General features: G+C 40.7%; 1 protein-coding gene across 1 annotated transcript; it reads right to left on the bottom strand.

The window, feature by feature from the left end:
• Positions 1 to 163: 163 nt before the first annotated feature.
• il15ra (interleukin 15 receptor subunit alpha) lies at positions 164 to 27,556 on the bottom strand. The gene is made up of 11 exons (XM_079552516.1): positions 27,308 to 27,556; positions 21,500 to 21,688; positions 21,379 to 21,426; positions 12,377 to 12,487; positions 8,725 to 8,766; positions 5,998 to 6,093; positions 4,569 to 4,661; positions 3,169 to 3,261; positions 2,055 to 2,147; positions 752 to 821; positions 164 to 666 (listed from the first exon to the last, which is right to left on the bottom strand). The coding sequence occupies exons 1-11, from the start codon at positions 27,399 to 27,401 to the stop codon at positions 573 to 575; spliced, it is 1,023 nt and encodes a 340-aa protein (XP_079408642.1). The 5' UTR covers positions 27,402 to 27,556; the 3' UTR covers positions 164 to 572.
• Positions 27,557 to 27,756: the final 200 nt, after the last annotated feature.

Below are 27,756 nucleotides of genomic sequence, written 5' to 3'. Positions count from 1 at the left end.
ATTTATCCCTCTTCTGTGGAAGCATAGACAGACTTGAATGGTAGGACTAGCGCAATGTCTCGAGTTCATGTCTCCGGGTCCCGCACCGATGGTAAATAAACTTCTCCTGCATAAGACATCCAGACTGCTGCCTGTCATTCATCTATCCTCTCGAACACCATTGTTATTTCTCTAACAATTAAGAAGGATCACTAAGCAGTTGTCCACGGGAGAGGTTAATACTTGCTTTAGAGAGTGGGATGGAAAAAGAACATCTACTTGCACAACAACACATTAAAGCAGCGGGGTGTCCTGCCAACTGAAACAGAGGAGTTGGATTTTGAGATCTGGAAATTTCTATCCCACATTGACTTCTTAGCCGTCCTCCACCACAGTGTTCAGCTATGGGCTCTTTTTATTTGATGATGTCATGAGAGCACACCCTGTTGCATGACTGTGAACGGGGGAAAAAAAACGATTAATCCTTTTTATGGATATCAAACAGAATCATTACTCAGGTTCGCCCATTGCCCTTAGTTCTACATTGTCCGCTGTTTAGGCTTCAGTTGTTTCCCATGAGGCGTGTCGTAATCTCACGTCATGTCCCCCGTTTGCTGCATGGGAACACTTTCCTCTGGTGATAGTGGTCTTTCACAGCCATTTCTTCGAGGGCTCTTTCTTGATTTCCTGTGTTTAACAAAGTCGTATATTTTTAAAGCATTCTGGCTCAACACAGAGGATACAGGCATGATAAAGTAGAGTTTGCACTTACCGTCTGTACAAAAACCAGACGGATCCAATTACAGCCAGGATCAGGATTCCTACTGCGACCGGGACAATCACTGACAAGACAGAAATTATGTTTAGAACGGTTTACTTTACTGGAGGAACTGATTACTTTTTTTTGTTGATTTTCATTTGAGGAAATGTATTTAAAGGAACAGGCCACCGTTTTTCCATACTGAGATTTATGCTGAGCTTAGATAAGTTGATGTGTGCCAGTCTGGTGTTTGTGTGTGCGCTAAGTCACACAAAAAGACCCTCAGAGCGTCTCACTGAGCTGCCTTTAGCGTCGAGGCCCTAAACAACAGATGTTTCCTCGTCCATACAGTGATGTAAATCATTAGTCATAGATAAATAAATGTGCTGTATGTAACCCCCATTTCCCATTTAACTGCGTTCATGTGGCTGTGGGCCAGAATACATTTTGTATTTTTTTATTCTTTACAAAGTCCTGCTTTTGAACAGATACAAAAGCAGGTGTGGAGCTGATCAGGCGAGGGAAACATAAGGAACGACATCTACAGCAAATAGTGGCAAAATTAGCTCTAACTGAATGAAATATAGAGATCGCGCATTGATGTCCTGCCTTTGAGCAGCAGAGCCGCAGGTGACTGAGGCCCCGCCCACTGGAGCTCCGTGAAGCACAGACCCACTTTACAAAGAAAATGACTCTTATTTATCGGCCTATGATTGATTTGATCAAACATCAATATCCGGCTGCAAATAATAAAACTGCCACACGTCTGAAACTTCTCTTCCGCATGATTGCGTTGGTGCTTCCGCCTTACAATATAGTAACCCTTTTTATACGCTTAGAAATCGTCATGTTTAATTTTGTGTAACTATACTTGGATCGCGTAACGACTCACTTAACCGCATTTAAATAGGGGAAACATGAAAGAGCTTGGTCGCTTCTAACTTCCCCCCCCGTTTGGCCCCATAGAAGACAGGAGGAGAGGCTAAATGCTAACATCCTGGTCTTTTTGGTGAGTTTGGACACAACAAGCAAAAAAATAAAACAGGTACATAATCAATTACATATAATAAAAATACTAATGTTCATTAATTCCATGAATACATTTTTTGAGCAAAGACAGACATGGTGTTGGTGTTGACGCACACTCATTACATTCAGCCAATGCAGCAAATCTGGCTATTCAGTACTATATATATAAATGTACCCATCCTTCTATCTGCCCTCTCAACTCTATTGCAGCATTAAACTATCACCTCACTCATTTGTCTAGGTCTGAGAATCGAGAAAGATGTTTTTCTTCAGTATAAAATCTCACCTTTAGTGGCCACAGCACCTGCCTCCAGCGTGGAGGAGGTGCTGTTGAAGGAGGAGCTGCTGGGGGACGTGGTTCTGTCTGAACGCCTGGGTTCTAGAGAAGAGACAAGAACATGAAGGCGTTCAGTAATCACACACAACAGAAACATGAATCATAGTCTCTGTGGCAGGGGTGCAATCCTTTTCACGCCCCCTCCACACGCTGTCTGTGGCATCAGTGGGGAGGGGGTAACCTGGCTAACGCCATGCTGCTGTGTGCGCTCGAATTATTTCGAACTGCACAACAGCCTGGGGACCATGGCCGAAATTTTCGCATGGATTTGGGAACCAATCATAGAGCGAGGAGGGCCGGCAAGACGATGACGCGCTATTCGATATACGGAAGCTTGTAGTTTATTTACGGATAATAATAAAAAAAGTTTATTTACGGATACAACATGACAGCAGCAGACACAATGGTATTTTTCGATCAAGCTTTAGACCTTGTTCTAAATAATTTAGCTCAAAAGTTTACAGCGGGTACGTCATACGTCATCTCATACGATGATACGATTGGCTATGGCTACGTGCAGATGCATTATAGACTTTTTTGTTTGTTTTCGTATCGCCCAATAAACGACTATGGACGATCGTAAACCACACTGGTGTTAGCCAGGCTAGGGAGGGGGTTCTGCTGAGGAGCAGTGGTTGGTTACTCGGCTGGTGACGAAAGCTTGGAGGCGTCTCCAGGAGGTGGGGGCGTTCCTAGGAGGACTCAGGCAAACCTATCCCTAAAATGGCTGCCATCAGAGTTTTTACAGATTACTCAAAAATACATGAATGTGCCAAGGCAACACTTCAGGCATGTTTTTAATGAGGGAATGACATAATCAATTAATAATAATCTAATAGTTGTGAGGGCGGGGCAGGTTTTTAAAATAGAAACAAGGTTGCAGGCCAGGGCGGGTAGAACCTGCTCCAAACGCGGGCCCCGCGGACTGAAAACATCCCACTAAATTGCACCCATGCTTCTTTCTGCAGTCTCAACTGTATTGCAGCATTAAACTCTATCACCTCACTCTTTTGTCTAGGTCTGAGAGTCGACAAAGATGTTTTTCTTCAGTATAAAATCTCACCTTTAGTGGCCACAGCACCTGCCTCCTGCGTGGAGGAGGTGCTGTTGAAGGAGGAGCTGCTGGGGGACGTGGTTCTGTCCGAACGCCTGGGTTCTAGAGAAGAGACAAGAACATGAAGGCGTTCAGTAATCACACACAACAGAAACATGAATCATAGTCTCTGTGGCAGGGGTGCAATCCTTTTCATGGGGGGGGGGCTGGATATTGAAATGTATGAGTCAGTGACGCGAAACCAAAGAGTATTTATCTTTATCCTTAAAGCAGAACTAAGTAACTCATGCCCCTAGAGGCCATAAGCTCCACTGCAGGTGTTGTAGCATGTTACTGTTTTTTACTCATTAATTGTCCGTGAGAGTAAATACTACGCTGACAGAAAAGACAAAGGGGCAGAGGGATATTGTTCATCCAATTACACAATGGAGATAATTTTTTTCATTCAAACTTGGCTGTAAATACTGCTTAAGTGGTGCTAGTCAGCAGTTAGCTTTGCCCGTTAGCCTTTTTGCTTCTTCGTGATTCCATTATATTAGCTATTAAAAACTACAATACTACTTCATTTAGTTTTAGTCAAAGTAATATTGGCCGACTAAAATAGGACTAAAACTCAATTCAAAGTGTTTTATGAGACTAAAACTATGACTAAAATGTCCAGATATTATGTTGACTAAAATAAGACTAAATAGAATCGAAAAGAAGAGACTAAAATCATCCAAACTTCCAATGTCAGTTTGAAAGAGCCTCAAATCATTCAAATTCAAATTCATGTGGGAGAAGCTCCACAAAACCTGCAATTTTAGTCGACTAAAACTAGACTAAAATTCAAGAGAATTATTTTACTAAATCGCGTTCGTCAAAAGACTAAAACTAAATTAAAATTTGTTGTCAAATGAACGCTGCAATGCTATACATATTGCAGTGTTCAAAAAATGCCGGTCGCCACCAGTCTTTGCCGGCGTACGCGCATTAATTGAATTCAGTCACAACTTATTTCATCATCTTTAGAGCAGGTTTTTGACGAAAATATTTGGGGGACTTTCATAAAAACAAGTTCGTGATCCAGAGAGCGCTTTAATGGAGCTCGATGTCTCCTATGTCACTATGTGTGTCACTGTTGCAGAATTAAAGTCGTGGTCAATTCAGATGGATCATATTTGTATTGCATAATTTTTAACAGTTGTGGGGGCGGGGCAGGTTATTAAAATAGAAACAAGGTTGCAGGCCAGGGCGGGTAGAACCTGCTCCAAACACGGGCCCCGCGGACTGAAAACACCCCACTAAATTGCGCCCATCCTTCTTTCTGCCCTCACAACTGTATTGCAGCATTAAACTCTCTATCACCTCACTCATTTGTCTAGGTCTGAGAGTCGACATAGATGTTTTTCTTCAGTATAAAATCTCACCTTTAGTGGCCACAGCATCAGTCCCCAGCGTGGTGGAGCTGCTGTTGAAGGAGGAGCTAAGGGGAGACGTGGTTCTGTCCAAACGCCTGGGTCCTAGAGAAGAAACAAAAACGTGAAGGCGTTCAGTAATCACACACAACAGAAAGATTAATCATAGTCTCTGTGGCTGGGGTGTCCAAACCTGGGGGCTACATATTGAAGGTACTTAGGTGTGATACTTAGGTGTATTAATCCTGTCAGATCTCGGAAGCTAAGCAGGGAAGGGCCTGGCAGGACTTGGATGGGAGACCGTTTGGGAACACCAGGAAGCCTAGCGAATGTAGTGAGTGAGTGAGTGGTGGTGGTCGGAGGGGCCGATGGCGCAGACTGGTTGCCTCGCTCCCATCAGTCTACCCCAGGGCAGCTGTGGCTACAATAGCAGCTTACCACCACCGAGTATGGAGTGAACGAATAGTGCAATGTAAAGCGTCTTTGAGTGTCCAGAAAAGCGCTATATAAAACTGATGCATTATTATTATTATTATTATTATTATTATTATTATAATTAAGCAGAGGTTTAAATGGCCCCACACCTTTGCTTACGATTAATACCTTCATGCCAGTTACAGTGGGGCAAAACAGTAAAAAGCAAAGTCCGTTGTGTTGCTCGGCGACAGCCCCAAAACATCACTGCTCTCGAGAAGATCTGCATGGAGGAATGGGCCAAAATACCAGCTACTGTGTGTGCAAACCTGGTACAGACCTATAGTAATCGTTTGACCTCTGTTATTGCCAACAAAGGTTATATTACAAAGTATTGAGTTGAATTTGTGTTATTGACCAAATACTTATTTTCCACCATAATTTACAAATAAATTCTTTAAAAATCCTACAATGTGAATTCCTGGATTTTTTTTTTTTCACATTCTGTCTCTCACAGTTGAAGTGTACCTACTGAAAATTACAGACCTCTGTCAAGTGGGAGAACTTGCACAATTGGTGGCTGACTAAATACTTTTTTGCCCCACTGTATGTTAGTTGGAGGCCGAGGGCCACCAAAAATTGGGCTGCACTTTGAACACCCCCGCTCTATGGTTCACATGTAACAACAGCACTATGAGTCAATTTTCAGTCATTTGAGAACCTGTACAAACATATTGCTACCAAGTATGTATTTTTCCCTTCAGTTTTTCCACTGGCTGGCTGGAGAAGACAAAATTGCTGAGAGCCAAGCAAACACCTGTATTAGTTTGAAATGTCTAATACAGGTGCTTACAAATGTTTGACTTTCTATTATACAAAAAAATGTGCTACATTCGACTGTACTGACTCATCCATGTTAAACAGTGCTTCAGGGCCAACAATCAAGTCAGAACAAGAATGAGGAACACGGATTTCGAAACAGATGTTAATGTCAAATAAAGCGAAATGGATTTTGAGTGACATTTACCGTGTGTGGTCGTGGGAGAGGAGAGACTGGAAGTGGAATGAAATCTCCCAGGAGTAAGTGAGGCGGATGTGGAGACTGGAGACGTGCTGGGAGTGTCTGCAAAAGAAGACAAATGGTCTTGGCTTCAGTGCTGCACAAAAGACCTTTCCTTATGATAACATCTTTGAATGCACTATGTAGGGCTAGGTATCGAGGCATAAAAGAGAATAAAAGAAGAAAGAGTTGACATTTTACCTCTAGGACCTGAACTGATGAAGGCCATATTCACACATGGGTATTTTTGTGTCAAAACAGTACTTCAAAAAAAGGCTAGTTTATGGTTTATGGAGCCTGTTTGTGGAGCTAAACCAGGGAAACACCTCATCACAACTCCCCCACAAACTCCTCACAGTGAATAGTTCCTCGAATTGTGAAAGGGGTAAACTATAACAGCAAAGTATTTCTCCCTTATAATTTTAACTGGAAACTCCCTGAGCTTAAATCCAACCAAACATGGAACTAACTAACTTCCTCTTTGAAGAACAGCTGCAGTCTGTCCCCACCTCACTCTCTGAATTAGGCGAATATTGCTACATTTGGAATCCTTTCATCCCTTCTTCTTGCCATTCTGTTTAACCAACAAACTACCACACACTATCGCTCTAGGAAAGCGACATCATAAATATAACTCCCCTCCCTGGTCTGGGATGCGCACAGAGATAGTAAACACATAGTTGTGGTTGTAAATCCCTGACACAGCCATATAAACTTCATTGTCATAATATATTAGGCACAGGTCCAGCTCTGAGACATGTTTATGCTCTCAAATGTGGCGGCGAGCCCATCTTTCCCTTCAGGGACGTTTGTATAAGCTCTGATTTAAACAACAGGCAACATGTTCTTACCTGAGCTCAGACGAGTTGATGTGTACCTGTCTGGTCTTCACGCGTACGCTCAGTCACGCAAAAAGACCAAAGCTGTTGTTTACATTTAGCCTCTCGTCCTCTTCTCTATGGGGCCAAACGGTGGTGAAGTTGGGAGCAACCAAGCACGTTTCCCCTATTAAAATACGGTTACGTGAGTAGCCAGGGGTGTCGAAGTTGTTTGGGTCGAGGGGTCGAAGGACTGTGGTCTCATAAATAACGGCTTACACTCATTGTGCTTCATCTAACTGTGTCACATGGTTCTCAAAATGCTACATAAAGTCATTATTCATTCAGTCCACATTCGATGACTGTAAGTTACAATTGTAGCCACAGCCACCTTGGGGCAGACTGATCATTTACCACATGGCTATAATATGCTGTTTATGTCCTGATCTCTTATTATGTCAGTGCCCTCTGCTGGATACGAGTGGAATTATGTCCTTTTTTAATTTATGCTGCCCCCTAGTGTCTGGAATGAGCAAACTGGTTATCCATAACTCCACACAGGAATGGGCTAGAGCAGGGGTAGGCAACGTCAGGCCCGGGGGCCAAATCCGGCCCACCAGCACAGAACCTCTGGCCCCCAAGATGATTTTGAGAATATTATTATGCAAATAAAAGATCAAATACCTGTTAAAGTAGTCTAAAAATGTGAGAAATAGTGTCAGTATTTTAAAACTGTCCAGTCAGAAAGTCCCTCTTGGTCATATAATGATAAATAGTGATTCACTACTGGTGGGTCAGGACCCTAAAGTGGGTCATGAAACCATTTTCAGTGGTTCGTGAGTCTATAGGGGACTTTTATTCAATATTTTCCATCTGAAACTGCATGGAAACACTAACATTGTCTGTGAAAATGAATGTTATTTGGTGTTTTTGCTCATAATTTCAGTCTTAATAGGAAATCAACTGCTTGTTCCACAAAAACTTGTGTGGAAAATGCAATATTTTATACAATATATGAGAAATTGCAGTTCTATTTGGGTCCTCGGCTCGTCATCTGGGGGTAATGGTGGGTCCCAAAGCCCTGACACTCCGGAACCACTGATGTAAAACAATGGCATTTGTTAGTTAGTTCTTTGCTTAATATCTAAGTATAATGTTGAGGTTCGGCCCTTGGGTGTTTTGGCTATGATGAAAATTGGCCCTCCACGACGCAAACTTGCCTACCCCTTGGCTAGAGACTTACTTTAAATCATCTCGTGGGCCACCTTGACCATGACACTTGTGAGTTACACGATCCAAGCATAGTTACACAAAATTAAACATAGCCTACCTTCACTCCTAAAGAAGATATTACTGCACAGACGTCTAAGTGCTCCAAAGGTATTATTACGCCTTACAATATAGCACCCCTTTTTATCCGCTTAGAAAATCGACATGTTTAATTTTGTGTGACTAGACTTGGATCGTGTAACTACTCACGTAACTGTATTTAAATAGGGAAAATGTGAAAGAACTTGGTAGATTCTAACTTCACCCCCGTTTGGGTCCATAGGAATATGCAGGGAGAGGCTAAATGCTAACAACATGCTCGGTCGTGACTGAGCGAACGCACAAACACCAGACAGGTGCACATTAACTCGTCTGAGCTGCGGTAAGAACATATCTCAGTATGGAACGCTGGCCTGTTCCCTTTAAGTAATATAATGTTGGGAATGAGGCTAAATTATAATATCCTGCCTTCAAAAACCATAATATAACCTGTAATTTTTGTCGACATCCATAGTTTTCTTGCTTAACAACTAGAGCACTTGTGAGGTCACATGTTATAAAGGCCACAGAGCGAACCATCACCAATCCATTACGACAAAGTACTCACTTGAGCTTGTCTGTGGTAGTGCTGAGGTTTCTAATGAGGCCTCTGAAAAGACAGAACATAAAAACAACATTGAGACGTTTCAATGGTGATGTATTGTGAAGAGGTGAGATAGTGGGAGTCAAGAGACCAAAAACTCAGAGGCTAAACAGAACAATTCTTTCTCACTGAGGTCACGCACTAGCTGCTTCCAATCTCAGTCAGACAGAAGTTTAGAGCTGAATATGAGGAACCAGTGCTTTTGTTTAATAGGAAGTTAAACAGCAAAAGTGTCCATGTTATTACAAAGAGAGTTCAGGCTATGTCTTTATACTGGATTAGGTCAACGATGACACAGCGGTGAGCACTCAAGCTTCTGGACTGGAGAGCAACAGCAACAGAGGCCTACAAAACTGATCCGAACTTATTTGTTGTGTTGTCACCGCATTTTTGTTGCTTTTTTTTTTTGCATGATTGTTGCTTTTCTGGCACGTTTTTGTCACTCTTTTATTGCTTTCTTTGTCGCTTTTTTTATGACTTATTTTTTGCTCTTTTGTCACATTTTTGTTTGCGTTTTCATCCTCGTTTGTTTATTTATTTTTGCTATATTGATGCTTTATTTCCAGTAAGCTTTTAGATTTGGGTAAAGCCAAACTGGAGTAAATGTGCTTGGATCAGGTGGGGGTTAACATGTAACAGTGCACAGGTATTTCCAACAGGCAAAATGTTCCATCAAGAACAAAAAGGAAAAGTAAAACGGCTCAAAACCTCTTGATTCACTTCATGTTTGTGATATAGTTAATCATTTCTTTTTTTTTGTTTGGAAAGCAAATAAAAAAAATAAAATGTTTTTTTGGTAAGGCTAATGATTCACCATCACTCTACCATTAGGCTGTCCTGTTCCCTTATAATTACCACCATCTAATTACACTCCATGGTACCATGTTATTTCCAGGTTAGGATTAAAGACACTATACCTGATTTTTTTTTCTTGTAATGGAACGAAATTTGCTTTGCCCTCTTTCAGTATATTGTAAACTCAGACATTTTCTATGAACTTACAGACAAGTTTTCTAGCATTTCTGTGGAAATTTCTATAAGAAACAAAACTACAATATTTCTGTGGAAGTTACCCAGAAAAGTGAACCTTAAGTTGTGAAATAAACTTGCGATGCTACAAATTATGTTCAGAAAGTTAGAAACGAGTTTGGATCATTATTCACTTTTGAAATTTATAGCTTCCTCTTTCATTGTTTATCTAAAAAACAAAATCAAATGTAGGGCCTTTAAGGTGCACTTTATTGTCCCTGAAGGGAAATGTGCATCTCATTTGACCCATCCTTCGATGCCACCGTAGTGGAGTGATCGGGAACCACTTCCAGGTGTTGAGCCAGGCTCCCTCCCTCCCTCCCTCCCTCCCTCCCTCCCTCCCTCCCTCCCTCCCTCCCTCCCTCCCTCCCTCCCTCCATCCATCCATCCATCCATCCATCCATCCATCCATCCATCCATCCATCCATCCATCCATCCATCCATCCATCCATCCATCCATCCATCCATCCATCCATCCATCCATCTATCTTTGACTGATACACCTCCTCTTTGTATTAGTCCTGACCATGGGTTTTTGTAGCATATCAGTTCCTCTGAGGTTGTATCTACTGTCGATTCTCTTGTTTTTAACATCTCTTGTAAACAGTGAGGCGTTGGGCAAGTTACTTAAAAATTGTAATATATTCCAAATTAATTACAGCTCTAAAAATGTAATCTGTTTGTATTACATATCACGGTTTCAAAAATGTAGCCGAGTTACACTACTTTGAGTTACTTCTGAGTTACTTTTGGCAAAATACAAACAGAAAAGTCATAAAGCCACCGAGCAAAAGTGTAATCAGAGATTTAATTTTTCTTTGCTTTCCCCATTTTCTTATATTTTGTTTTGAGGACATTAACTACACACAATTGCAGAGCTCATACACCAGTGTCCAACTTGATTTGGTGCTGCATTATCTTTTGGCATTTTTTCTTACATTTAAATGCTCTTGTAACTCGAGTTACTTGAATTGTAATGACTAATTCCCGTATTTTGTGTAAGTAATATGTTATATTCCTTAGTAGTTCACTGACAACTGCTGTGTAAACAACAAGATGCAATTTTAAGATATTTAATAAAAAGTGGATTTGTTGGAGCAAGCAAGCTATTCTGCATGGCTGATCACTCTTTCTTTTGTAACAGGGAAATACGTTGTATATTAGCTTAATAGGTATTCCCCCATATTTCAACACAATAATTCTCACCCTGTGAGCCATCACAAATGTCAATTGTGTTGATTACATGGTTTTCCCAGCTCAGATGTGAGTGCGCTGCATTTGTCTAGTCTTGTTTTATTTTCTTACATAACAGTACAGTTTTAATTTTTTTCGCTGCTCAACAGGTTTAAAAAAACGCTGGCTGGGATTAAACTGTTCTCACCGTTCAACAGTCACACACAAAGGTCTGTCTTTTCCCATGGAAATGTTGAATTAAAACCAGAAGGACAAAAGCAAAGAGATTAAGATGTGGGTCCTGTTCCCACATTTTTTCTCACATGTTTCTCATCCATTATATAACTGCTTTGTATTATAATGCAGTGAAGCTTTAAAATATTGGGTAACGCTTTAGAATACAGCCCGCGTTCCAAGTGTAAGTAGGGGGTAGCAAGAAAGTACATGTAAGTACAGGTACTCTTACATGTGTAACAAGGGGGAACAATGTGTAACAAGGGGGAACAAAGTGTAACTACATGTCAAGGTGTAGTAAAGATGTTCAAAGAGCAATTAATGGTGCTAAGCTAACACATAGTTGTGGCAAAAGACATGACTCCAGGCATTTTCATTGATTGTTATTTATTTTTTTATATTGAAAGTATACACACTGCTACCACAGTAATACTGTCCTGCAACATTAAAATGGATGCACATAATACCCCATTCCCTTTTGCCACAACTATCTGATCGTTCAACACCACTAATTGTTCCGTTTCATTCAAACTGTATTGGCTTGGCAGTTTTGTTATCATTGTATGATGTCACTTTTGAATTGAATAAATGAAAAACTGAAAATGAGTACCTTGACACGTAGTTACATATAGTTACATGTTGATACACATTGTACTGCCTTGTTACACATTGTTCCTCCTTGTTACACTTTGTACTGCCTTGTTACACATTGTTCCCCCTTGTTACACATTGTTCCCCCTTGTTACACTTTGTACTGCCTTGTTACACATTGTTCCCCCTTGTTACACATTGTTCCCCCTTGTTTCACTTTGTACTGCCTTGTTACACATTGTTCCTCCTTGTTACACTTTGTACTGCCTTGTTACACATTGTTCCCCCTTGTTACACATTGTTCCCCCTTGTTACACATTGTTCCCCCTTGTTACACATTGTTCTCCCTTGTTACACATGTAAGAGTACCTGTACATACATGTGTAATTACTTTCTTGCTACCCCCTACTTACACCTGGAACGCGGGCTGTATTCTAAAGCGCTACCAAATATTGATTTATGTGCAATTGTCTCGCTCATCGCCCACCTGAACATTATGAGGGCAGAAATTTGACCGGTCCCCATTGTTTTGGCAGGACTGAGACCGATCAGGCCAGTGGACAGTACAGAACACTTGAAAACACTTTACCTGGAGTGTGCTGCGGAGGTAGGATAGTGGAGGTCAGCCCTGGATGCTCCGTTTCTGAGCTCATCGTAGAGACCTGGCCTGGACTCGGGGTTGCAGGCGAAGTAGGAAATGCTGCCAAGATAAGAAACAACGATTATATAAACTCCTTACATCGGTGGAGGACTTTTGATAGATTTAACACGTCTTCCATGTGTTACTTGTTCTCCGAGCTTCCACTTTCCATAGCTCAAAGTCAAGTCTCAACAGTGGCTTCACACAACCACTAACTATGCGTTATAAAAGTAAATTATTTGCCTCATGGTGCTTGGATTAGGTTGAATGAATTTTCAGCGGTTCGGATGGAAACACCCACATGGAGCACATTTACAGAGGACAAAATGACTTGTCTTACACAATCCGTATGTCAACAAGGAAAACCGCAACTGAGGGAAGTGCTACAGGGGATCAGCGTTTACATTAAAGGGATATATCATTTCCTTCTCTCTCCTAGTTATCCAGAGTGTTGTAGATTTCTGGAGATATTTTTTTGGTAATTCATGCTGTTCTTATATTTGAAGAGGTACGTGACGCTAGGCTTGTGCTAGGCTAGCGCATTTCTATGGTATCAGCTAGCATTTACATCGTTAGTCTGGCGTTATAAGTGATTTGCCTCAGGTGCTCTGTGGAGCGGGTCAGACTTATCGTAGAAATGCGCTAGCCTTGCACTAGCCTAGGGCCACAAAACTCTTCAAATATAAGAACTGCTTGAATTACAGAAAAAAATATCTCCAGAAATCAGCAACATTCTGGATAACTAGGAAATGAGGCCCTATGTCAAAAATCCCGAAATATCCCTTTAACAAATTTGGCCCGCAATGTAATTATATTTGGCCCGTGAGGCTATACCAAATGACTACTCGAGCTGGCCCACCGGTATTATACATTTTTTTTTCAGATTTTGCATATCTGGACTAAGTTATATATTGTATAGTAATAAGTGTTGCTTGTTCCATATTCAATGTTAAAGCAAATCTTGTTTGGGTCCATATTAAAAGGTTCATTTGTTCAATGGTGGCCCGCGACTTTGTTCAAGTTTTACATTTTGGCCCACTGTGTATTTGAGTTTGACACCCCTGCTTTAACGTATCTAGTGGAAAACAGAGATTGTGTAGTGTTTGGAAGACTGTCAGCGAGTGGGGATTAGATCTTTTCAACATAAAAATACGCCCCTTTTGACATTTATCTTAAGCTCAATGAATGTATGAACTTTAAAGGGGCAGTTGTTGCAAAGGATAGTGTTAGAACTGGCCAGAACATGAAAAATCTGACCTGGAAATCAAATGTAAACAACTGGGAATTATTAGAGAAACAGTTTGCACAAAACTTTTCCATGTGTGGATTTTCCTAACCCTGTATGCACAAACCAGGAAGTGAATGCAAACAATCCTTATACAAACAGGACCCCACACTGTATAGCAAAAGATTGCAGCACACACTTACAGTCTGTTATACAGGCTTTTCCTTTTCTTTAGAAGTGGCTCTGCTTTTAAACAGATGCTATACGTAAGAGCGGATGGCTGGCCAGGCAAAACAAACTGCTTGTGTAGTGCTTTCGGGAAGTCAACACAAAGCACTATCTGACTGTATCTGAATTTGAACATGAATGGTTGTGTGTGTGGCAGCTGCAGGCCATTAGTCAAAGACTGTAACTAGGACAATGATAAGTAAACAATCTGCTAAAGTGCCGCTTGCGTGGAACTCATCTGTGGAATCTCAAGGTCAATTAGATACAAATTGAAAGCACCAAAACGGAAAAAGAAGTTTGTGTCCAAGTGGTTATCGAAGTCATCATTTTGTTCTATTTTAGACCTGCTTCTGTCCAAAATGTTTCTTGGCAAATATTTGATCAAAGCTTACCGTACGGGGCTGAGAAGCTTTACAAAAGTATGCTACATACACTACCGGTCAAAGGTTTGGGGTCACCCAGGCCAGTTCTATTACTTCACTTATCAGCACAAGAGTTTTCAGCAGTGCTAGCATAACTGCATGAGGGTTTTCTAATCATCAATTATCCTCTAACACGATTAGCTAACACAATGTACCATTAGACACTGGAGCGATGGTTGTTAGAAATGCGCCTCTGCACCTATGTAAGTATTCCATTAAAAATCACCTGATCCAGCTTTAAAGGCTTTCACAACATTAACCATCTAATGTTGTGAATGCCTGAGTGAGGGACGGATGGAGCGTGAGATCGAGAGACGGATCGGTGCGGCGTCAGCAGTGATGCGGTCGCTGTATCGGTCTGTCGTGGTGAAGAGGGAGCTGAGTCGGGGCAAAGCTCTCGATTTACCGATCGATCTACGTTCCCGCCCTCACCTATGGTCATGAGATTTGGGAAATGACCGAAAGGACAAGATCGCGAATACAAGCGGCCGAAATGAGTTTCCTTCGCAGGGTGGCTGGGCGCACCCTCCGAGATCGGGCGAGGAGCTCAGTTACCCGGGAGGAGCTCGGAGTAGAGTCGCTGCTCCTTCACGTCGAAAGGAGCAGCTGAGGTGGCTAGGGCATCTGTTCCGGATGCCTCCTGGTCGCCTCCCGCCGGAGGTGTTCCAGGCATGTCCTATTGGGACAAGGCCTCGTGGGTCCCCCCAGAACAGCTGGAGGAGGTGTGCGTGGATCGGGAAGTTTGGGCATCTCTGCTGAGACTGCTGCCTCAACGACCCAGCCCCGGATAAAGCGAAAGAAAAGGGTTGGATGAAACATTAACCATGTCTAGACTGTAATCCTGAATAATTGTTATCCTCATTGAAAAAAGCAGTGATTTTCTTTAAAAAATAAGGACATATTAAGTCGACCCCCATTAACTTTTCAACATTTTGCCACGCTACGGACCAAAAACCATAAATAAAATAAATAAAAACTTCTGTGGGATGTGCAAGTCGGCATAGATAGACAGATAGACAGATAGACAGATAGACAGATAGATAGATAGATAGATAGACAGATAGACAGATAGATAGATAGATAGATAGATAGATAGATAGATAGATAGATAGATAGATAGATAGATAGATAGATAGATAGATAGATAGATAGATAGATAGATAGATTGTAGGGCCGGGACTTGTTGGATTAATTACGATTAATTAATTACATGAGGTTTAGTGCGATTAAAAATATTCATCTAAATTAATCACACGGAACTTTCGACACATCTCTTTCTTTTTTTCCTGCAGACGTTGCTTAGGCACAAGCAACACGAAAAGCCAAAAACAAGTTGACTGTCAAACTTGTTTATTTACACAGTAAAGCGCCGACATAAACCTGTTTAAAAAGTGTTTGAAAATGTTCACACAGGCCTCACATCTCCACTTCAGATGAGTTCAAATGCAGGAAAATACAAAAAAGCATCTAAAATATACCTCTAAAAAATAAATACAACCCCCAAATAAATGATGCGATTAATTGCAATTAATTAATTACAAAGGCCATTCTTCTGTTTGCCAGAATTGTGTCGTGAGTTCGATCTTGCCAGACGTTCTATAATCACACTGAATCCAGTCGTGTAGTGTGGAAAATTGTGTAAGACTAGAAAAATATTGTAGTGTGTTTAGTTGAACTCAGCCACATTGGAGGGTTTTGTTCAGTTCAGTTCAGCAAACTTTATTTATCCCACATGGGGCAATTCCTTTAGAGCAGAAAACATAAAATATACAAACAGCCACACAAACCACATACAACCAAGCGAGCAAGTGGAGCTCACACATAGATACAGTCTGCCTGAATAACAGGCAGATGACAACCTCAATTTACATTAAGGAGAGTTCAGGAGTCGTATAAGATTTCATATAGCGGTTCCTCTTACCGCATGGCAAGGCATAACGACGCCCTGAAGGCAACAATGAGAATTCACTGTATAGAACATGCTCTGATGAAGCAAGAATTGTCTTGGCTTTCCTAGAGATCTGCTGGTCACAGAAAACAGACAGATCCCTCAACTGAACTCCAATGATTTTAGAGCAGGTTTTTGCAACTCGATTCAGACTAATTTTGTCTGCGAGTGAAAGGTTTTTAAAAGGGGGGGTATTATGCAAAATCGACTTTTTCAAGCTTTACATCATGTTATTATGTCATTCCCTCATTAAAAACATGCCTTAAGTGTTGCCTTGGGACATTCACATACTTTTGAGTATTCTGTAAAAACTCTGATGGCGGCCATTTTAGGTTTGCCTGAGTCCTCCTAGGAACGCCCCCACCTCCTGGAGACGCCTCCGAGCTTTCGTCACCAGCCGAGTAACCAACCACTGCTCCTCAGCAGAACCCCCTCCCCACTGATGCCACAGACAGCGTGTGGAGGGGGCGTGTCGGAAAGGGTCAGAGGTTCTTAAAGAGACAGAGGCCTATTTCAAGACATTTGCTACAGCCATTTTGAGAGAGCAACTTTATACAAGGCAGTTATTCTAATTTACTGCATTTATCGACCAACAGAAGGTTTCGTCATCATTGTAGTGGGCTATAGACTGGTGCTATGTGATTGAAAAAAGCAGAATACCCCCTCTTTAAACCAGCAGACAAAAGAAAAACACAAAAGGCTCTCGATAAATGCTTCATAGAACCGCACCAGAATTGTTGGACAGACAGAGAAAGAACTTAGTTTGCGTAAAAGGTAAATTCTTTGTTGACCGCGTTTTACAAGGGCAGCTGTGTTCAAATCAAATTTTAACCTATCATCAAAAACAGTGCCAAGGTATTTGTAAAAAGTCACAATTTCCACATTTTCATTGTGTACAACGCTCTCAGACACCGGAACCTTTTTCCTTCAGAAATCAACCACAGTTTGTGCTTGAACTGCCCTTTTGAGGTCACACCACTGCATCTCAAATGGACCTGGCCACTCAAAAACTTTAATGTGTTCTTTTTGAGCCGTTCAGAAGTGGATCTGTTCGTATGTTTTGGGATCCTTGTCCTGCTGCATTGCCAAAGAGTGCTTGAGCTTGAGGGCACAGGGATACAGTGATCTGTATCAAAATGAATTTACTTACGTTTTTGAAGATCTCTACTTTCCCCGAGTGGCTTTTTTGTTGCACTTTATACTTTACTACATTTGTCTGTTCTGTAGAGTGTTTATTATGACCATTGGAGGTCAAATTGACACTGAATTGTCTGTCTGAATTTTTGTTGTCGTTGTTGTTTGTATCCACTTACTGTCTTGTCAACTTAACCTCTTAACTCCCACCTGAACATGTTTTCTCCTGTTCTCCAAATTCTCCAAATGTAAAAGCTTCTTCAAAATAGCGACAAAAAACGAAAAGAAAGTGAGGATGTAAATTGACAAAAATGACAAAAATCCAGCAAAAAAAAAGACAAAAATCCAGCAAAAAAGTGACAAAAATCCAGCAAAAAAGTGACAAAAATCCAGCAAAAAAGCGAAAAAAAATTCAGCAAGAAGTGACAAAAATCCAGCTAAAAACCGACAAAAATCCAGCAAAAAGTGACAATAATCTAGCAAAAAAGTGACCAAAATCCAGCAAAAAAGTAACAAAGTGCCATAAAAAAAGTGACAAAAAAAGGGAAATAAAAAGTGACGACAATGGCAAAGAGGAGAGAATGAATTTGGTTTTGGCGGGTGGTAAGAGGTTAAAAGGGTAATAAAAGAAAAACTGTTAAGAAAAAAACAAAAAAACAGTAAGTCTCTATCTCTTATGGTTTCGAAATTATACGCAAAGGTTTATGAACTAAAATATGTAAAATAGGTGCCGATTTGGGCCAATAGCCAATATTGAAAACATGCTATATCAGTGGGATGCTAGTAAAAAGTATTTAGTTGACTGCATGTTTTGTCCCTTTTTAAAAGCATAACTCCAAACTCCAAAACTCCACTGGCTCACGATAAGGAAGGTCCCCTGTGTGTTGCTGTGCAAGTGGTAAAGCCGCAAACTTATGTAAAAAGATATATATATATATATATATATATATATATATATATATATATATATAAAACAAAAAATAAAATAGAATGAAAAATAAAATAAAAACCATGAAATCGACTGGAGGTTTATAGGTTTTTCTGAGTTTCATATAAAACTAATCTAAATGAATAGTGTGCTAAACTTAAACCTTGACAAAAAAAATTATAATCTGTCTATGTGCAGATATAACGTACCTGTGTTTTCTTGTATAAAACCAGTGGGAATGTGTGTATAAATGTGTATAGAAACGTATATGTGTGTAATATCTGCTTACAGGAGGATGCAAAATTCACACTGCTGACATAAATGAAGAAGCAGTAGACCTGTAGCAATTACTTATCTATACTTGCCATTACCACTCTTATTTTTATTTTACATTTATTTATCTAACTATTATTATTTTTTATTTTGCCGTTGTTTTCTCCTTCTCTGTTTCTGTTTTTCTGTTTATTGTTAAGAAAAAAAATGAAAATAAATAATAATAATTCAAAAAAAAGATTTGTTACTTCTACTCGGAGTACTTAATGTAAATTCTTTCTGCAGCATTAAAAAAATGATAAAATAATTATTTAAAATCTGCAACTCTTACGTGTAACGGAGAAATATTTGACCTGCAATGTCGGTATTTTTACTTAAATAGTGAAATTAAGAAACATGACAACAACTTAGAGCTCTAGAGCACTGTGATAGCACGGTAAAAGGTTAGTAATTGCACAGTAACTAAAATATGGCGATCAAATGGGAAACTTAAACCAATATTACCAGAAAACACGGTTAGTAATTTTTTTAAAGAAACAATATGAAATAAGGATACGCCTGGCGCTTTTATTCCTCATTACAACTATACTATAGCGTAAACTGTAACGTGCAGTTTATTTTATTTTACTAGTTTATTAAATTCTTACTTATTACACGTAGCAAGACTATGACTAATAATAACAGTATTCTGCACTCCATCAATGTTTCTCATTCCTGTCTGACACGACACTTAACTGTCTTCTGACCGTGTACTTCTCAGATCTTTGGTGGCTGCTCAGACATGTTTTATAGGAATTTGTTATTGAGCGTAAACCACACATTCATGTAATAAAGGCACGTATTTGTCATCCTTGCCAACTTTCTGTCCCCACTCTCATTTGCTGCCAAAACTACAGTGAGCGTACCGACGGTTGAGTCACTGGAGTTTCCTGAAAGGTCTAATGCAGGGGTAGGCAACGTCAGGCCCGAGGGCCAAATCCGGCCCTTTAGCGCTGAACCTCTGGCCCGCAAGATGATTTTGAGAAACATTATTACACAAATCAGAGAGTATGTTTAACATTATTAGAGTTAAATGGGAGGAAAAAAAGGTAGAAATACTGTCAGTACACCCAATGAGGCCATATATTATGTACAACAGTGGCATTTGAAGGAAGTGCACTGGAAAAAGAGTAATTGTTTTAAGGAAGAAATTACATAAATCTACTTGAATTAAGAGATTAAATCCAAGGCTTGAGTAGATTTGGTCTGGTTTTAGATGAGATAAAACCTCTAGTAGTAGTTATTCTCTTAATTGAGATAATTTTGTGTCATTTCAAAGGAAAAACAATTATTTGTCTGATTTCAAGTGGGTTTTATTCTTGTTCCATTCGCATTTGTATCTTGTATTAGTTCAAACCGACTCAAATTCAACATAGAATTTGATGAATTCAAGTCATTTATCTCATTTAAGATGGGCAAATAATCAGCGCCTTCGGCCCCCGGTCTATTTACAATACAGAAAATCATCCCTCCGCTAAGAAAACTTGCCTACCCCTGGTCTAATGAAACTACATCTTGACAAAACTACTAACTGAACGTTCCAGATATGATGTGAAGATGAAATTATAACTTGATATTAACAAAATACTTGTCAAAGGTTGTTTGTCTGCATTTTCTTGAAACAATTAGGCTATCCAATCAGAAAGGTCCAGCAGTAAAGCTCAGTGAGTATAATGTTAGTGATCCTGAGCGTGAGTATGTCCACAAACATGAGTTGTGATTACAGCACCTTTTATAAACCACACAGTGGGACAGAACATTTATGCACAGACACTTTTTATCATTACAAAGACACCAGCACACAGGGCTGGACTGGCCATCGGGAGATTCGGGAGTTTTCCCGGTGGGCCGATGTACTTTTGGGCCGGTTGGGCCCGTCAGACCGAGATCAGGCCCATTAAACCTGACACCGGCCCACAATTAGCGGGAAAAGCCATCAGAATCTCTATCATTATATAGATGCAATTACACAACAAGGGATGCGACGCCTTTTATACCCCTCTGGTGGCGCTTTCTTGAGTTATGGTTCCCAGATAATTTCGTATAATGAGCAATGGGCCTCTGGGACATAACACTCATGCCCCTCACATTGCGAATATAAGAGGAAATTGTTCTGTAAATTTTTTTTTTGTACATTTTAGACAAATGTTTGCAAAGAAGTGCATGCTGGGTGTTGTCAGCTGACTCCGTCTTGCCCCTCGTCGTCGAAAGGCTTTACAATGTTTGGCCTTTTTTGGGACTTCTATTCTCAGTCCACACCTCCTGAACTCCGTGGTGAGTTTTACCATTTCATCTTCAATCTACAGTGGGATCATTTGGTTGGTTTTGAGAAGATTATTTGTGCTGCAGTCGTGAGTGGAACTTCATTAACAGAGCGCACATTTTAAGATTGTTCAGTGATTTTACAAAAGTTCCTTCAAGTTATAAATGAAAAGATTAAAGTGTTGAGTCTCTGAGGGGTTGGCTTGAATGCGGCAGAAACAAAATGCAACTATTGTCCTTGATTCGTAGCTTATACTGTGTTAGTTCAAGCCAAGGGCGCATTGTTTTGTTCATCACCTCGACTATTGCATTGAATATGACAGTTTTTTTTTTATAGAGGGCCGGTCTTGACCCGAAAGTCCCGGGACGATTTTTTCTGCCAGTCCAGCCCTGCCAGCACATGACTAATGTGAGGGTAGGGTGGAGGGAAGCCTTTTTTTTAACGGATCTTAGTACTCATCGTATGTGCTCAACAATCACAATTACACTTACTTGTACTTGTTTTTTCTGTTGTTGTCCGTGTAAGCTCCGGAGGCTTTTCTGGCACAAAATAAACAAGAATGAAATCAATAAATAATAATAATTTATAATCATTTAATAATAAGAGCCTTACCTATACATTGGAGTGTGGGCGGTGACCACTTGCCTTGGTTACATCTGATGAGGTTGGAGGTGCCTGCCTTCCTCAAGTATCCATCGATGCATTTGTAGCGTACAAAAGTGCCTCCATTTTTGAGGCAGTCGGAAGTCGCATTCTGTGTTTGTGGCAATGGAGGAATATCTGTGCATACACACTTGCTGTCTGCAAGAATTCAGAAAGCAAAAAGTATTTCATGTATCATGGCCTAAGTGCAGTGATGGGCGGATGGATTGATACTAGGGCTCAGTGTTGGGGGGAATACTTTGAAATTGTATTTAGTTACTGAATACTGGGGTACAGGAAAAAAAAGGTCTGGTTACCCAGCAGGTCACCCGGCGGCAGGGCGCCAGTTTGGTCACCAGCTTAGCTTTAACTAAACCTGTCACAACACAGGTCAACATTAAAAGAACTTTCTTAATAAGGTTGTGCAATATGGAGCTAAATTGTATGGGATATATTCCCTTGATATTTGGAAAGTAACTGTACTCCAAATACTCTCAAATGAAAGTAACTTTACCAGAACACACTTAAAATGACTATTCTAAATTCGTATTGCCAACAGCGCCAATTATTGTTGTGGATTTTCTTACTTAACAAAGCTTAAGAGATGTTTGTCTAGTCAAGATGTGAAGTTTGTTACACAATGCGTTGCGGAGAGCGTTGCACATAACGCGAGTTCATGGTGAGCTCTGCCCGAGTCAGCTTTGGCATCACCTTATAAAGGTGAGCACCAAAGACAGAGCAGCAGGACAGGGGTCATACAGTAGGGCACACAACAAAGGGAAGCACAGAAAAACATAGACATGGTAATACAGTTGGAGATGTCAATGCAGGCAACCAAAAGGAGCGTTGCTTGGTAATGCACCAGGGTGGCGTTTGGAGGCAGAAGGAGATCTTTGTGATGTTGAGGAGATGGGCCATTTGGGGCCTATTGTCTGAAGGTGCGAGAGCCTCGTCTGGAGTACAGGAAGAAACCGGTCTTTCTACCTGGTTTAGTCAGAGGCCCAGCAGGCGACCCAGCGACAGGACGCCAGTGTGTTTCCCGGTTTAACTGACTAAACTTGTCACAACAGTATTCTAAATAAATACATGTATTTAGTTACTCCCCAACACTGCTAGGGCTGGACAGTTAATGGAAATTTAATGTAACTCTACTTTGATCAATCTCAATAATCGTCATTGGACTTTATAATCGCACAGACATTTCTTTGACGACAGCTCTCGGTTTTGGAGGAAAGTTTTTGAATGAAACCACATAATAACAGCATGATAATTGCTGAATTTGAGCATGTTTGGTTGTGTGGGTGGAGCAGCTGCGGGAAATTAGCTCAAGACAACTGTTGTCACTGGAGACAATAATCCTGAAGTAAACAATCTGCAAATGTGCTGCTTGCATGGAACTCATCTGTGCACTCTATGGAGTCGATTGATATGAGGGAAAAAAAAAAAAAAAAATTGGAATTCATTTTGTCCAACCCAGATTGATCAAATTGACACCAAAACACTGATATGTCGACACTGGAGCCAAAATCATCGGCTATAAATCAATTGACGCGTCGAAATATCAATAGACCTAGGCTGCATGTTGTACAGCAGGGGTAGGCAACGTCGGGCCCGGCCCGGGGGTATTATGCAAAATCGACTTTTTCAAGCTTTACATCATGTTATTATGTCACTCCCTCATTAAAAAACATGCCTGAAGTGTTGCCTTGGCACATTCACGTATTTTTGAGTAATCTGCAAAAACTCTGATGGCGGCCATTTTAGGGATAGGTTTGCCTGAGTCCTCCTAGGAACGCCCCCACCTCCTGGAGACGCCTCTGAGCTTTCGTCACCAGCCGAGTAACCAACCACTGCCCCTCAGCAGAACCCCCTCCCCACTGATGCCACAGACAGCGTGTGGAGGGGGCGTGTCGGAAAGGCTCAGAGGTTCTTAAAGAGACAGAGGTCTATTTCAAGACATTCACTACAGCCATTTTGAGAGAGAGAGACAATTTTACACAAGGCAGTTATTCTAATTTACTGCATTTACAGACCAACAGAAGGTTTGTCATCATTGTAGTGTGATATAGACTGGTGCTATGTGATTGAAATATAAGCATAATACCCCCTCTTTAAAATGTCTTAGCAGAGCACCCTTTTAGGCTATAATCCTAAAGGAATACTCTAAAAATACTTGAATACTTGAATTAAAAGATTAAATCTAAAGATTGAGTGGATTTGGTCGGGCCTTAAAGCAGATAAAATCTATTCTTGCCAATGGAACAAGAATAGATTTTATCTGCTTTAAGGCCCGACCAAATCCACTCAATCTTTAGATTGAGTGGATTTGGTCGGGCCTTAAAGCAGATAAAATCTATTCTTGCCAATGGAACAAGCACAAGTTTTTTCTCAATTCAGATTATTTTGTATAATTTCAAGTGAAAAATAAATATACATTTTTTACAGTAAAAGTTCATTTGTTTGATTTCCAGTGGGATTTCTATTTGTTCAATTGGCATTGGTGTTTTTATCTGATCTTAGATAGTTTCAAACCAACTAAAATTTAACGTAAAAAAAACCTTTATACAAGCGATTGTAAGTAATTAATCTAATTTATGATGGACATTTTTCCAGTGTATATAATGTACAACACTGGCACATGTAGAAAGTGATGCTTTACTTCAATTGCTTAATTGGAGGGTCCGGCCCTTGGTCTTTTGACAATGAAGAAAACCGGGCCTCCACCGAGCAAACCTGCCGACCCCTGTTATACAGTACACTTTTCCATGATCCTTCTCCCACAGGTCAAGGAGGTGTCACCAGGCGAGATATAATAACGGCCTTTGAAATGCACCAAGCTTCAGTGTACTTTAAAGCACCGATATCATATCAGATTAATGTTGATTGAGCTGGCATAACTTGGTGTCACATCAAAACTAAAATCACTGGGTTACAGCATGTAGAAAAGCAAAACTATATTGCAATAGAGCTTGATCTTCACATTTTAGTTAGTAATTTACATTTCTAAGTTGTCCTCATCTTAAAGAACAAGTGCTACATGCCTCATCCTGCTGAAATCACCTGCCTCTGCCAAGGCCGTGGGAACCCAGGGTGCTGAGGGCGCTGCAGCACCCCCTGGTGGATAGTTTGTGAACTGCAGGCAATATTAACCCCTTAACTCCCACCTGCACCGAGCACATTTTACACTGGATTTTTTCTCCTGCTTTACCCCAGTCCAAAAGCTTCTGGAAAAATGGTGTGAAAATAGCGACAAAACTGAGACGAAAACAATGATGGAAATATGACAAAAAAGTGAGAAAACATTGACGAAAAAGTGACAAAAAATGTACAAAAAATGACAAAAATTGACAAAAAATTGACAAAAAAGTGAGAAAAATTTGACGAAAAATTGAGGAAAAAATGGACGAAAAAGTGATAAGAATTTGACAAAAAAATGCGAATAATTTGATGAAAAAGTAACAAAAAAAAGTCACGAAAATGTGACAAAAATGAGACGACTGCCCAACAAAAAGAGTGATGAAAAAAAATCTGATGTGAGGATAAAGATTAATTTAGTTTTGTAGGTCTTTCAAATGAGGCGTTACACTGGCCTACAAGGATTTGGGTAAAGCTGAACTGGAGAAAATGCTCTCGGTTCAGGCGGGAGTTAAGAGGTTAATAAATAGGATTTACGCACAGAAAAAGTATTTGGGGGGTACATTTTGTCCCTCAGCGCCCCCTAACTAAAATATCTTCCCATGGCTCTGGCCTCTGCCATAAAGCCCTGACCCAAAAGCAACTGATCGAGAAGATAGCCCTACTGTAGAGCGGTTCAGCCAGTTATCCAGATTGTATCACCACACTTCTCTTCCCATGAAAAGTGAGATGCTGTGAGAACAATAGCTGGTGTATTTTCTTTTATCTGTGCATCTGGTTTATCTGGTAGAAAGCGGCATGGTTGTGTGGTATGTAATTCCCACTAACCTGTCAGAGTTGCAACAATGTGGACTTTGGAGACACACTGCGTATGGCTAAAGAAAATGTTAGGCTACAATGCAATGATCGATTACTGATTGTCTCTATTGTGTGATCAATAAAGTCCTATCTTTTCACGTTTTGGCTGATTGAAATACGTCCTAGTATTACGATACGTAGTGGTCAGATAGGATCATGGATATGACACTCACCGGTCTCGGAGCAGCACGCAGACGCCAGGTAAACCACCATGAAGACCAGCTTTATGCACGCGCGGGGTGACAGTGAACCAGTGTATATAATGTACTACACTGGCATATGTAGAAAGTGATGCTTTGCTTCAATTGCTTGGTCTTTTGACAATGAAGAAAACCGGGCCTCCACCGAGCAAACCTGCCTACCCCTGTTATACAGTACACTTTTCCATGATCCTTCTCCCACAGGTCAAGGAGGTGTCACCAGGCGAGATATAATAACGGCCTTTGAAATGCACCAAGCTTCAGTGTACTTTAAAGCACCGATATCATATCAGATTAATGTTGATTGCGCTGGCATAACTTGGTGTCACATCAAAACTAAAATCACTGGGTTACTGCATGTAGAAAAGCAAAACTATATTGCAATAGAGCTTGATCTTCACATTTTAGTTAGTCACTTGCATTTCTAAATTGTCCTGATCTTAAAGAACAAGTGCTACATGCCTCATCATCCTGCTGAAATCACCTGCCTCTGCCAAGGCCGTGGGAACCCAGGGTGCTGAGGGCGCTGCAGCACCCCCCCTGGTGGATAGTTTGTGAACTACAGGCAATATTAACCTCTTAACTCCCACCTGAACCGAGCACATTTTCTCCAGCTTTACCCCAGTCCAAAAGCTTCTGGAAAAAAGGTGTGAAAATAGCGACAAAACTGAGACGGAAACAAGGATGGAAATGTGACAAAAAAGTGAGAAAACATTGACGAAGAAGTGACAAAAAATGTACAAAAAATGACAAAAATGGACAAAAAATTGACAAAAAAGTGAGAAAAATTTGACGAAAAATTGAGGAAAAAATTGACGAAAAAGTGATAAGAATTTGACAAAAAAAAAAATGCGAATAATTTGATGAAAAAGTGTCAAAAAAGTCACGAAAATGTGACAAAAATGAGATGACTGCCCAACAAAAAAAGTGATGAAAAAAAAATCTGATGTGAGGATAAAGATCAATTTAGTTTGTGTAGGTCTTAGCTTTCAAATGAGGCGTTACACTGGCCTACAGGATTTGGGTAAAGCTGAACTGGAGAAAATGCTCTCGGTTCAGGCGGGAGTTAAGAGGTTAATAAAGAGGATTTACGCACAGAAAAAGTATTTTGGGGGTACATTTTGTCCCTCAGCGCGCCCTAACTAAAATATCTTCCTGCGGCTCTGGCCTCTGCCATAAAGCCCTGACCCAAAAGCAACTGATCGAGAAGATAGCCCTACTGTAGAGCGGTTCAGCCAGTTATCCAGATTGTATCACCACACTTCTCTTCCCATGAAAAGTGAGATGCTGTGAGAACAATAGCTGGTGTATTTTCTTTTATCTGTGCATCTTGTTTTTGGTAGAAAGCGGCATGGTTGTGTGGTATGTAATTCCCACTAACCTGTCAGAGTTGCAACAATGTGGACTTTGGAGACACACTGCGTATAGGCTAAAGAAAATGTTAGGCTATAATGCAATGATCGATTACTGAATGTCTCTATTGTGAGATCAATAAAGTCCTATCTTTTCACGTTTTGGCTGATTGAACTACGTCCTAGTATTACGATACGTAGTGGTCAGATAGGATCATGGATATGACACTCACCGGTCTCGGAGCAGCGCGCAGACGCCAGGTAAACCACCACCATGAAGACCAGCTTTATGCACGCGCGGGGTGACAGTGAACCCGGGGGATCCATTGGAGTAGTGGGGTTAGATCATCGCTGCCGGCCAAGTCCAGATTTGTGGAAACCATTATCGCTCCGTGAAGGCGCTCCAACACAAGGCTACTGTCATAACCACGCACTTTCGCTTTCACTCCCACATGCAGCTGGGGTTGTTGGAGCAGAATGCGGGTGGCGGTCACGTGGTTTCCAATTGACGCGCATTTTACCTCAGAAACATACTTTGCGCATTACGCTTTGTGCCGTAACAAGGCCAGTTTTGTGTTTTCTGAAACTTCCAGGAAATTAAAGTCCAGTCCGTGAGGGGCCAAATGACTGTTGGGTGGTTCAAACTGAAACACGCTGCTTCCTTAACCATCCCCTTATTGTC

The sequence above is a fragment of the Gobius niger genome (assembly GCF_951799975.1).
Source record: "Gobius niger genome assembly, chromosome: 2".
NCBI lineage: Eukaryota > Metazoa > Chordata > Actinopteri > Gobiiformes > Gobiidae > Gobius > Gobius niger.
The sequence above is the reverse complement of the archived record's forward strand: the minus strand, read 5'-3'. Positions and strand labels throughout refer to the sequence as shown.

Excerpts from the sequence above, each read along its gene's own strand:
- il15ra (XM_079552516.1), bottom strand. The coding sequence starts at position 27,401 with ATGGATCCCCCGGGTTCACTGTCACCCCGCGCGTGCATAAAGCTGGTC. Across the intron at positions 21,689-27,307 it reads TGCGCGCTGCTCCGAGACCG|ACAGCAAGTGTGTATGCACA; the intron begins GTGAGTGTCATA and ends GAATTCTTGCAG. Across the intron at positions 2,148-3,168 it reads AGGTGCTGTGGCCACTAAAG|AACCCAGGCGTTCAGACAGA; the intron begins GTGAGATTTTAT and ends TCTCTTCTCTAG.